This window comes from Lontra canadensis, unplaced genomic scaffold, assembly GCF_010015895.1.
Source record: "Lontra canadensis isolate GAN:19392208 unplaced genomic scaffold, GSC_riverotter_1.0 scaffold20, whole genome shotgun sequence".
Taxonomy (NCBI): domain Eukaryota; kingdom Metazoa; phylum Chordata; class Mammalia; order Carnivora; family Mustelidae; genus Lontra; species Lontra canadensis.
The window spans coordinates 404,355-416,761 of record NW_022631014.1 but is presented as its reverse complement, the minus strand read 5'-3'; the positions used below and the strand labels follow the sequence as shown (position 1 = coordinate 416,761).

The 12,407-nt window shown below is 43.2% G+C and overlaps 1 protein-coding gene across 1 annotated transcript in view; it reads right to left on the bottom strand.

Annotated features, from left to right (window-relative positions):
- The window catches only part of PLCL2 (phospholipase C like 2), a 186,359-nt gene that overhangs the window by 10,694 nt on the left and 163,258 nt on the right, over positions 1–12,407 (bottom strand). The window contains exon 5 of the mRNA XM_032860915.1: positions 7,630–7,739. Within this exon, the coding sequence (XP_032716806.1) occupies positions 7,630–7,739 (110 nt within the window). The remainder of the gene's footprint in view (positions 1–7,629; positions 7,740–12,407) is intronic.

Genomic DNA, 12,407 nt, shown 5'->3' with positions numbered 1-12,407 from the left:
GGAGAAGACCTTGCCTGACACAGAACTGGTGGCTCTGGGGGTGGGGGTGGGGTGAGGGTTTCAGGAGCTGCCCCTGGAAGCTCCAGACAGTGGAAGGGAGCCAGGACTGAAGGGCAGAGATGGGAGGTCGAGAGAGGGCTCTGGGGAGCGGCACCAGGACCAGACAGGAGGGTGGCAGTTCTGGAGAGAGCGAGGGGTTGTAGAGGGAGGAGCAGGGCCAGAATCATGAGCGTGGAAGCTCCTGAAAACACTAGTTAAAACAGCATGCAGAAGCACTTCCTCGCGCCATTAGTCTTTTAAGCACAACTTCTGCATAATTAAACATTAGCTGAGAGATCACAAATTCCACATTAGTAGGATCCAGTGTCTGTTTTACTGTTTTAAGTGTACCAGAAAGAACAGCCTGCCTAATGACAAACACTACTGCAGTTTGGTTTCCTGAGCCGTGCTGAAGAGTCTGCACATGCCAACCAGAGGAATGGCTTTCAGCCGATCACAGATTTTCAGGAAAACAGGCAATATAATACATTTCCTATAATACATAACATAACTAAAGGATATCACCATCAATAAAGAAAAGGAGTTGCACAAAGACCATCGCAGAAATTTTCGGAAAAGAAACAAATGTTAGTCTTCAGGTCTTCAAGGTAAGTACTGCACCTCAGGTAAAAACGAAATAAAGATTAATATCTTACCAGGTGCAAAGACCGTCTGGTTTAATTATTTATTTTTGGCAGAAGTCTTATGTTCCTAAAGAGAACAAATCTCTAATTGCTTCCAGGGTCTAGTTTTTAGTTTTACTTCTGAGGGCGGAGCGGCACAGAGCAGGGAGAGCTAGCTTGACAGCAATTCATCTGGAAAACATCTTGCTGTAATAAGCTCCATTTGAGTTTAGGATATGACACAGGTGCTAGAAAAGTCCAGCATAATTTTGGCCTGTATTAACAGTAAGATAATTTTCAGACTGTGAACAAAATCATACCGACAAGTCCTACCCTGGGGTGGTTAGTGCCCTGTGCACCCAAAGTACGAGGACAATTCTGGCCACCCCATCTTCCACAGGACACTGACAAACTAGAGCCTTCAGAAAGCCAAGGAACCCAGTGAGGAGGGGGCCAGATGCCATCTCATCCTGGAATCTGCACAAGCTGAGCATGTCTGACCTGAATCGGGGAGGTCTAAGAGAAGATAATGAGAGTTCCCAAAGGTATAAAGGGATGTTGAGGAAGAAGGAATAGAATAATTCTGGGCTATTCTGAGGGTAATACTGGAACCAGTAGGAAGAAGTGAAGTTACAGAGAGATCAAATTCTACCTACTGTACGGCAGAACACAGCTAAAACTCCACGATGGTAGAGGAGGCTGGCAAGTAGGAAGGAGGAAGCGGCACGAAGATGGATTTGATGACCCTATGTTGTTGTGGGGCCAAGTCTCCACTCGTCAAAGGGAAAATGCTTCATTCGCAGGTTCTACCACGGTAGGATGCTCTCTGCAACGGCAGCTACTCATAATTGCGTCCATCCCTGTCCAGGCATCCTGCCGCTCCATCCACTAAGAGGTGCAGTCCACTTCCCCCTCCCTTGAATCTGGGCTGGCCTTGACTTGCTTTGGTCAATTAAACATGGAGGAAGTTGTCTGATGAAGCCTGGCAGCTTCCCTTTTTGTCTTCTTGGAATCTCACAGCCATCTAGGGAAGCTGGGGCTGGACTACTGAATGATGATGGACCGTGGGGAGAGAAGGGGAGAGAGAGAGAGAGGACAGAGAGAACTAGCCATTCCAGCCATCCCTGGTGAGATGCCAGTCATGTGAGTGGAGGCTTCTTGGGTATTCCAGGCCCAGCTGACCTCCCAGCTGGACCATGCCTCACAGGTGATCCTGGTCAACACCAGAGGGAGTAGAAAAGCCACCCAGCTGAGCTCAGCTAACCCACAGAATCACGAGTTTTGGCATGGTTTGTTACACAGCAACAGAGAACTGAAAGAGTCGGTCAGATGGCCGTATTTTGTGTGCTGTGACAGTGCCTTTCTGGGCACAGTGGATTGAAGCAGGTAGAGAACCTGATCCAAGGAGAAGGTGATACAAGAAGAGGCTTATAACTTTAGGATTCCTGGTCTGGATGTGAAATGAAAGGACAGGCTGAGCCGATCAGATTTCCTCTCTTTGGAATTTAAATTAGGAAATACAAGTAGATTGAGGACTTGGAATAAAAACTTCTAAGGTATAGTCAGGGCCAAAGCAACACAAGACCAAGTCATAGAGCAGCAGAAACCACAAGTGAGCAGGGGGAGCCACTGGCAGATGGAGAAGGACAGAGTGGATGACCACAGTCCCCCAGAGAAGAGCTGTTCCAGGCGCTGCTGGGCTTCCTGACTGCTCTTCACTCTCGTGCGGCCAGACCACAGCTTCTGGTCTCGGGCCTCCCTGTCCTCTCATGATCCCTTCCATGAGCCAGGATTGCTCATTTCTCCTCTGTGAGCCAGCCTGCAGGAATCTGGCTTCTTATCACCAAAAGGGACCAATTAAAACAGGGCTCTTCTACCATGAGATTCTACCATTTTGGGAACAATAAGAAATAGAAACAATGAAAATGATCACCAGTTCAGTGAATATTTTAGCAAATGGAAAATAAAGGGAGAGGAACATCTTGATTAAGCTCGTGGGTGGAAGACATATTAACAGAATTTCCTTCCCACATTCCTGATGAGACGAGCAAAAAGTAAAATTGGCAAACACATACATACTCGCACACACAGATACACACACACATAACACAAGCAGCAAACAAACAGAAGGGTGTGACACAATTTAAGAAACTTCTAAACCTCACAGAATACACAGTGGCAATTCATAAAAATCCCAAGAATTCTAAGAGCCACTCAAATTGGAAAGACACAGAGTGTCCTTCTCTTTTACGTCTGTTTGATAGAGCAGAACAGATGATGAGACAGAGGTAGGATGAAAGAGATGACACAAGACAAGTGAAGAACAGGGCTGACACACAAGTGGAGAAAACTGGACACGATATATTCAACAATGATGTTCTGACAGTGCAACACAGAGAACCCTGAGGGAAAAGATGCAAACGGGGGTCCAGCTGCCTATTTGGAGGGCTTCCAGGCTGTGCTGTGGGAAGCCCGAGCCCAAGCAGAGGCCAGAGGCCCCAGTGAGCCCAGGAGATGGACTCTGGAGTTTGGGGAGGTAAGGTGGCCAGGATGTGTGTGGCAGATTGGGGGCCTCTTAAACAATCACCGTAAATATCTACGTTCAAGAAGATGGAGGATATGGTGAGCACAGAGACAAGAGAAGTGGGGAGCTGGGAAGGACTAATGGCAGCGTAGACGCTGTGGAAGACACAATAATATTGCTTGAAGATGCAGAACTAACAGAAACTATCAAAAAAGAAGGAAAGAAAAAAGGCCTAAAAAGAAGTGAATAGTGGATCTATCACTTCTGGGAAGGTATCAAGCAATAAATAAATTAAAAAAAAATATATATATATATGGAGCTACAGAAGAAAGGGTAAGACAGAAAAAAAGATTTAAAGAAAAAAACGGCTAAAAATTTTCCAAATTTGATGGACACTATAAATCCACAAGTGGAAGAATCTCAAGAAACCCAAAGGAGAAGAAACATGATGAAAGTCAGACTAAGGCCCATCATAATTCTTTAAAAAGGCTAAAAGAAAAAAACAACAAAAAAAACCCAAACAAAAAGATGCTCTACCTCTACACATGCCGTATACTGGCTAAACTGACAATAGCAAATGTTGACATGGATGTGGGAAATTAGAACTCTCACAACACTGTTGGGGGAATACTACATGGGCCAGTTTGGAAAGTGGTTTGGCAATTTCCTATAAAGTCTGACATACACTTAACCATATGATCTGGCAACTGCACTCATATTTATCTGAGAAAATGAGCACATGTTCACACAAAGACCTGCTTGGGAATGCTTACTGTGGCTTTAGTCACAAGAGCTAGAAACTGGAAATAACCCAAACGCCCATGAGCTAGTAAGTGTATGAACAAAGGGTCCCATGGCCAGCAAACAGAATACTGTTCATCAATGAAAAGAAATGGATTGCTGAAACACACCTTAACTTGGATGAATATGCAAAGCATTATGGTAAATGAAAGAAGCTAAATGAATCCCTGAACAAGCTTTACTGTGAGAGATAATTATTTCCTATAAATAGAAATTCATTTAAGTTCTTTATGGTTTACTTTTCTTCTCTTAAGTAAAATTTAGTATTTTTTTAAAAATTAAAAAGTGATCCTAGTAGGATTTTGTCTATTGGCGTACCTTATTTCATAATATCTGAGACATCAGTTCTTGTCAGAGTTTCTATTGAGAAAGAAAATCACTGCCAACGAACTAGGGTGTAGTGTACAGATACCATGGACTATAAGATACATGCCAATTTAGAAGATATCAGAAATAGAAAAAAGAAGTATGATTCAGAATCAATAATATGTATCTCCATCCATCCATCCATCCATATGCATCTAAAATGGTTCCTAAAATAAGGTCACCTATATTTAAATTTTTTTTTTAATTTATTTATTTGACAGAGAGAGAGAGCACAAGTAGGCAGAGCAGCAGGCAGAGGAAAAGGGAGAAGCAGGCTCCCTGATGAGCAGGGAGCCCAATGTGGGGCTCAATCCCTGGACCCTGGGATCATGACCCGAGCAGAAAGCAGACACTTAACTGACTGAGACACCCAGGTGCTCCAAGGTCACCTACATTTAATAATAGTTATTTCTCAGAGGGCTTGAGGTCATTTTAAAACTTCTATCTTTTCTACATTAAAAAAGGCTTCATATAAATGAAGATGCATTTACAAAAACAAATGAATGATTTTTATTCAAAATAAAAAGTGTCTGGAAGTAAATATGTTAACGTGTCTATAGTAGATAACTCTGGGTGTGATGATCAGAGCTGACATTTCTTCTTTATTCATTTTTGTATTTTAAAAGCAATTCTTAAAATTGCAGAACTAAACAAAGCGAGCAAAAATTCATAAAAACTGGGAGGCACGTCCCTAGATGAAAGGAGTTTATGGCAGGAGGCTCCCACGCTGGGTGACCATCATCTTCTGGTTTGCCCAGGTCTGTCCTGATTTCCACACGGGAAGTCCTATGTCCCAGGATGATCGGTCACCTGCCTTCTTCATTGTTCAAATGAGTGGAGGAAGATACTTTCGATTTCGTTCTAGAGCAGAGGTACTCCATTTTTTTAGGATGCCTCAGAATCCCCCAAGGAACTTGTTAAACAAGCAGATTCCCAAGTTCTGTCCCTAGAGATTCTGGCCCAGCTTCTGAGGTGGGGCTCAGGAGGCTGCACTTTTAAGCACTACAGGAAGTTCCTGTTTGGCCTCACATTTCCAGGGCTCCCTGGACATGTCTCCCTGCCCTCCTTCTCCTTTCCTCTCCATACCCAGTGTCATCTGAAACCTTCCCCTAGCCTCTGGGTCCACCATGAGGCCACGGCTACCTACTGCCCACCATGCATAGCCTCAGAGGGCCGCCACCTCTCCTAGCTTACCACAAAGAACAAGTGGTCAGAGGAATACAAAGGATCTGATTCCCTCCTGCCAGGAAAAGGTTAGTATCTCAACTCAGACCCAAATTCACATCCAAGGCGTCACTGATTCTCCTAAACAAAGTTAAAACTTGTGAATCACCCAGGGGTGGAAAAAGCCCTTCCATTATATGGAAATGACACATAGATCTCTCCAGTTCTTTCCCACTCCTCACTCAGCTTCTACCACACTCAAACACCATCTAGAACAAATATGCTGGAAATTCTAAAAAGATCCTTTACCCTGTCCTATACGTTAGTTTCCATATGAATGCAAGTCTGAGGTATTAATTCTCTGTCCTGGACATAAGTCAAAAGAAAATGGGTTTTCTCGGCGTAGTTATTTGGTTCAATTACTTATTTCTAAAATCTGGTATATTACTTTATGTCAGCTGTTTCTCATTAATGTGTGTGCCAGGCTCCCATTTTCGGTGGCTCTTAGCCAAGTGTGTCTCAGACTTTAATGTGCACGAGAAACCCCCGGATCTTGTAAAAATGCATATTCTGATTCAGTAGGCCCAGGGTGGGGCTTGGGAATCTGTATTTTTGAACAAGCTCCCAAGTAATACCCAGGCTTCTGGTTCCCAGACCTCAAACAAGTAGCGAGGACAGTTGACAGGTGAAGGGTCTGGTCTGTAAGTCTGGTTTTGCTATAATAAAAGCAACACGAGCATTTGTTCTATCACAGGGCTTAAACTACTGTGCTACTTTGTTCCCTGAGATTTGTCGGAAATTGTTGTGTACCCTCACCTCTGGGTGGGAATGAGTCAGCAAGTTATAAAGCTAAATTCCTTTTCCTTGTAAATTCTTCTATCTGCTGTTTACTAAATTGCAAACTATCAAAGTTAACCTCTAAGGTTAACTTTGATTAACCTTTTGAAAGCTTACAAAAGAAAGCACATGTGAAGGAAGGGAACTGTTTTAAGAAGTCAAGAAAATGATTTTAATTATACAAACTTATAGAAGTTTAACGTGAGAAAATGCAAGTTGGCTAGCTTTGGGAGGGTGACTTTCTCTTAAATCAGAAAACCATTGTCTGCTGCAGGGATGCATCTTTTAACTTGAGGTGGAACAAGGAAATTAAAAGAGGCAGCAGTGAGAACGTCCTTATAGTTTTGGCTTCAAGGGAGCAGAAAGTTTGGCGGGTGACTACCAGAGAGTAATTTTAGATTTAGTTGTCCAAGATCCAGAGTGAAATAATATTTCTGTGTTATGATTATTCAAGTTCCCAAACACGGAGAAGAAGAAAAGTAAAGACCACTGGGACAAAACTTAACAAAGGCTTCAAGGTACATACATAGCCTCCTTTTATAAACCATGTCACATGATACACAGCACAGAAAAAAAGACAGGGAGAGTGTACGGCACAAGGCATGTGGTAGTCGCCTCTGAATGGTGGGCTCATGTCCATCTTTGCCCATTTCTATTTTGACAGTTCCAACTATAATGTATTACTTTTATAATAAAAAATACTAAACATTTTAAAAATGGTCATGCCGAGGAAGGAAGGAAGTGAAGGAGAGGGAGGGAAGGAGGGAGGCAGGAAGACAAACAGATGGCTTCTAAAGCAAATTTTCTGTCGAATGGTAATTCCTTTACAAATTTGTTTTAATTATGCCCCACATAAGTCTTTCCCATTTTGTCCGGGATCATATAAATATTAAGGTTGTGATTATACTTGGAAGTATTAAATGACATCTGAGTAATTAGAATCTAAATTCCCAATCATCCCTCTATAATCACACTATTTCACAGATAGCAACTGGCGTTTATAAACTTGACAGTTTTTTAAGAGTAGAAGCCAAGGTCCTCTCCCTTCCCGTCAGAATCCACAATGTGCCAACCACTGGAGTCCGCTGGGCTCTCTCCAAGCTGCACCGCACCGCCCAAGGGCTGTGCCTGTGGGCTCTCCTGAGGGCTGGCGGTGACCGCGCTATTGCCTCAGTGGCTGATAACTCCTAAGGCAAGACCTGTTCTACTTAAAGGAGGAAACGTGCTGAGAAAGGCTGCAGCGTCACCGGCATCAGAAACAGCTTGGCCACATACCTTTAAGATGGTGATATTCCAGGTAAAGCTCTCCACTGCTTTTTGTAGTTTCCGTTCCTTCAGACCTTCCTTGGTGCCGATGCTGTGTAAGTGTTCATGGAATTCCATGGCTGAAAGAAACAAAGCATTTTACTTCCACATCCAACCTGTGCTGATGAATGGGCAACGCTTATTTTTCTAGGTAGAGCTCAAAGAATTCCAGTCTCCAGTGGAATTTCATAAATGTGCCTCTTTAAGAGTGTAGTAATTGAGGGGAAACACTGACAATTCATGGTCTCAGCAAGGCGGAAACATCTTAGAGGTCAGCAGTCACTCCTCATGGTCTGGAAGGGAGAACAGGGCACATAAAAGAGTTCTCATTCTTATTTTAGAGATGAGGAATCTGAGGCTCGGCAAGGGTGAGAGATGGACAGCTGTGGCAGAAGCAAGAGGAAGAGCTGGGACTAGAACCCAGGTCTTTGGAACCTCAGGAGGCAGATTTCAGCTCTGCGGACGCCATGGTGATGAAATGAATGCAAAGTAATGCCCTTCCTGTCACAGAGAGTGTCAGTCTGAGGTCAGACACCAAGCCTGCGTGAAGGGGAGTGGACTGGGACAAAGGTCCTGAACTCGAACTCTGCATTCCCATTATGACTCTTTAACATAATTTACATAATCAAATGAACGTTCCCTATTGCCATTCAAAATAGTCTCAAAGAAGAGCCCTATGCAACAACAATGCAATAACGCAGGAGTGCTATGATGGTTCATTTGCTGCTTTAATACCATGACGACCTATGGAATTTTATATATTAAACTGCAGTCAATGATCCCACTCTGGCCAATGGGAACCCTTGACTGTTTCCTATGTCCTTTTGAAATGACTCATCAGCCTTAGGCACAAGATGCTCTAGACTTACTGAGTATATTTTCCACCATGGCCCTGGAGCCAGGCATTTCTTCAAGGACCTCAGGGTTCTTTTACTGGGGAGTGATATTTAAAGACCACAATCTGGGTGTCAGGAGTGCCTATCTTTACTGAGTTTTCATTATTTTTTAGGCGTTTTCATTGGACAGATCTCAGACACATTTCTTTTTTTTCTTTTTTTTTTTTTTTAAAGGGAAGAATAACATCTTGCTAATGCTTTTTTTTTTTAAGATTTATTTATTTGAGAGATGGGGAGAGCACGTGTGCATGAGCACAAGGGCAGGGGGGAGGGACAGAAGAAGGGAAAGAGAATCTTTTAAGTGGACTCCCTGCTGAGCGTGGAACCTAATGCAGGGCTGGATCCCAGGACCCTGAGATCATGACCTGAGCTAAAGTCAAGAGTTTGCTGCTCAACCCACAGCACCACCCAGGGGCCCTGCTAAGTTTTCTAATTCAAATTTAAGGGTATGAGGTTTTTACATATTTTTTTAAAAATGTTATGCTTATTTTATATCTCTTGGGTGGAAAATCTTAATTCCCAACCTATTTGTAGTGAGACTGCTGAATATGACTTAAAATCCGCATTTGGGGGGAGGGGGAGGGTCCTCAGAGAGCACCTTGTTAAGAATGTATAGTGAGAATATTGTCTTCTAAGGTAAGTCAGAATAATTTTTTTCTCCACATCGTTATGTCACTAACAAAGTCCAATTAGGTTCATTTACCTTTATTTTGTTCTTCTTTTTCATTCTGTGTGTGTGTGGTAGGGTAGTGCTTTTTTGGATGTAATCTGTTTTACGACTGTGTGATTACGTCAAAGCTTTATACATGATTCCAAAGCCAAACCTCCTATCAGAGTGTGCTCAGGTAAGTCTTGCTTCCTCCTGGTGTCTTGCATCCAGATCCCTCCCTTCCCCTACACATTTTTGGTAGTTTTTAATTTACTTTCTCCTGTATTGTTTCTCCTTGAAAATATAAGCAGCTGTGGGGAATGACTGGCTCAATCAATTAAGCGTCTGCTTTCACCTCAGGTCATGATCCCGGGGGGCTGGGATCCAGCCCCACATGGGGCTCCTTGCTCAGCAGGGAGCCTGCTTCTCCCTCTGCCTGCTGCTGCCCCTGCTTGTGCTCTCTCTGACAAATAAATTTAATTAATTAATTAATTAATTAAAAATATATATAAATAATTTTTAAAAAGATTTTATTTATTTGACAGAGAGAGAGATCACAAGTAGGCAGAGAGGCAGTCAGAGAGAGAGAGAGAGAGAGAGAGAGAAGCAGGCTCCCCGCTGAGCAGAGTGCCCGATGCTGGGCTCGATCCGAGGACTCTGGGATCATGACCTGAGCCGAAGGCAGAGGCTTTAACCCACTGAGCCACCCAGGCGCCCCTATAAATAATTTTTAAAAAAAAATATAAAAACAACTGTGTATGTATATCCATGAACTTCCCTTTCTCGCACAAGAAATTTCTGTACTTGGGTTTTTGTTTTCTGTACACTGTTCAGAAATACACTGTTCTGTACCTTGGTAGGTACATAGTGGATGGAGATCACTCCATGTCAGCCTAGAAAGCTAATCCTCACTTTTTTTTTTCTTTAAAGATTTTATTTATTTATTTGACAGAGAGAGAGAGATCACAAGTAGGCAGAGCAGCAGGCAGAGAGAGAGGGGGAAGCAAGCTCCCCGCTGAGCAGAGAGCCCGATGCGGGGCTTGATCCCAGGACCCTGAGATCATGACCTGAGCCGAAGGCAGAGGCTTAACCCACTGAGCCACCCAGGCGCCACCCTCACTTTTTTTTTAACAGCTCATGGACTCCTTGAGTGGATGAACCAGGATGTATTTAACCAGTCCCCTCCTGATGGACACTGGGTTGTTTCAAGAGCATTTGCTGTTACAAATAATGTGGAGCAGTCATAATCTTTGTAAGACATTTCCTGTGTTCCTCTGTGCAAGCTTACTGCTCAGTTGGGCATTCCAATTTCTAACTCCCTTTCTATGCAGCACCATTTCAGAGCAACTCTTTATACTGTGATTGACAGCAACTCATTTCTCAGTGTCTTTCAACAGTAAGCTAAAGCTGACACATATGATAAATACAGTAAAAGCTGCCAATTTCATCTTTTTTCTTCTTTTTTTTCCCCTCACTGAATGGGAACGATGGTTCCAATTCCTGTCTTGCTAAAGGCTTAACAACATAACTGGTTTCAGAATGAACAGTAAAATTCATTGCACTGTTTAGGAAACTTCCACACTAACCACTCCCTTTTTCTCCAACTTCTCTTTTGCCAGTGATGGTACCTGAGAACATTCCCAACTTGATCAACTAAACCCCTCCCCCACAATGCTGGTGACCCGGCGCAGACAGTGGGCTGTATACCCTCTATCTAGTTCTTCTTGGCTTAGCATACTGCGCGCGCGCACACACACACACACACACACACACACACACACACAAACAAACTAACTAACTATGAGTAGGAAGCAATCTACAGGGTTTTTTTTGCGAGAGACTTAAATTGCAGGCATGCAAGTACGTGCACACATCTTCCCCCTGGCCACATCTGGGAGATTCCTGGAGAGCGCTGTGATGACTCAGACCCACTTCTGAGAACATGGCCCGGTGAAGACTGAGTGGTGAGACCTTGATGTGCTGGCTCTTCTGTTAAGATTTAACTGGTCTAAGGCAAGGTCCGGATTTCAGGAAGGGCCATGAACACTCAGGGTTTCTGTTCTGTTTGTCAGGAGGCGATGCAGGCTTACAAGCATCACTGAGGATGGCGGATGGAACTCGTCGCTGGAACTCAGGAGAGAGAAGAGACACCGGAGAACTGCTGGGGTAGAAGCTCTCCATAAACAAGAAGGTAAACAACTGTGTGGTCTCTGAGGGAGTGCTGAGCTTAGACAAACATCTACGCTCAATTTTTAGCAGCTTTCTGCAGGAAAGAAGAACCCAGGGCCAAAGGCAGTAAAAGGATGGGCTGCCCTGAGAAGGACTGAGGACTCAAGGAAGAAAAAACACAGTTAAAATGATGAAAAAAAAAATGATATCGATAAGGAAGAAACAGGGAAACGTGTAAAGAAATAAGGGTAGCTGATTACGTGGCTGTGTCTAAAAATCTCATATTTTATATGTTTACTGAAAAGTGAGACGACATGACTCCCTCTTCTCTCCCCTCTTGAAATATCAGTAGTCCAATAAAAGTACATACAGAAGTACTAAATGTATTAGTAATGAAATTCTTTTAAAAAATGCATGCAAAGGGACGCCTGGGTGGCTCAGTTGGTTAAGCAGCTGCCTTTGGCTCAGGTCATGATCCCAGTATCCTGGGATCGAGTCCCACACCAGGCTCCTTGCTCAGCAGAGAGCCTGCTTCTCCCTCTGCCTCTGCTTGCTGCTCTGTCTGCCTGTGCGCGCTCTCTCTCCCTCTCTCAAACAAATAAATAAAATCTTAAAAAAAAAAAATGCATGCAAAGGGGGCGTCTGGGTGGCTCAGTGGGTTAAAGCATCTGCCTTAGACTCAGGTCATGATCCCAGAGTCCTGGGATCAAGCCCCGCATCAGGCTCTCTGCTCAGCAGGGAGCCTGCTTCCTTCTCTCTCTGCCTGCTTCTCTGCCTAGTTGTCATCTCTGTCTGTCAAATAACTAAATAAAATCTTTTTAAAAAATGCATGCAAAAAAGGTGAGAAAACTGGAAAAATTATGTTAAAAATATAAAACCTGACCAAAAAATATATATGCATATATATATGCATATATATATATATATATAACCCAAAACTTCAAAAAAACAATCAAGATGATCAGTCCTACTGTTATATAATTCATTATTCAGCTTGCTGCATAACACAATGGTTTCTTTAAGAAATTTTTTAT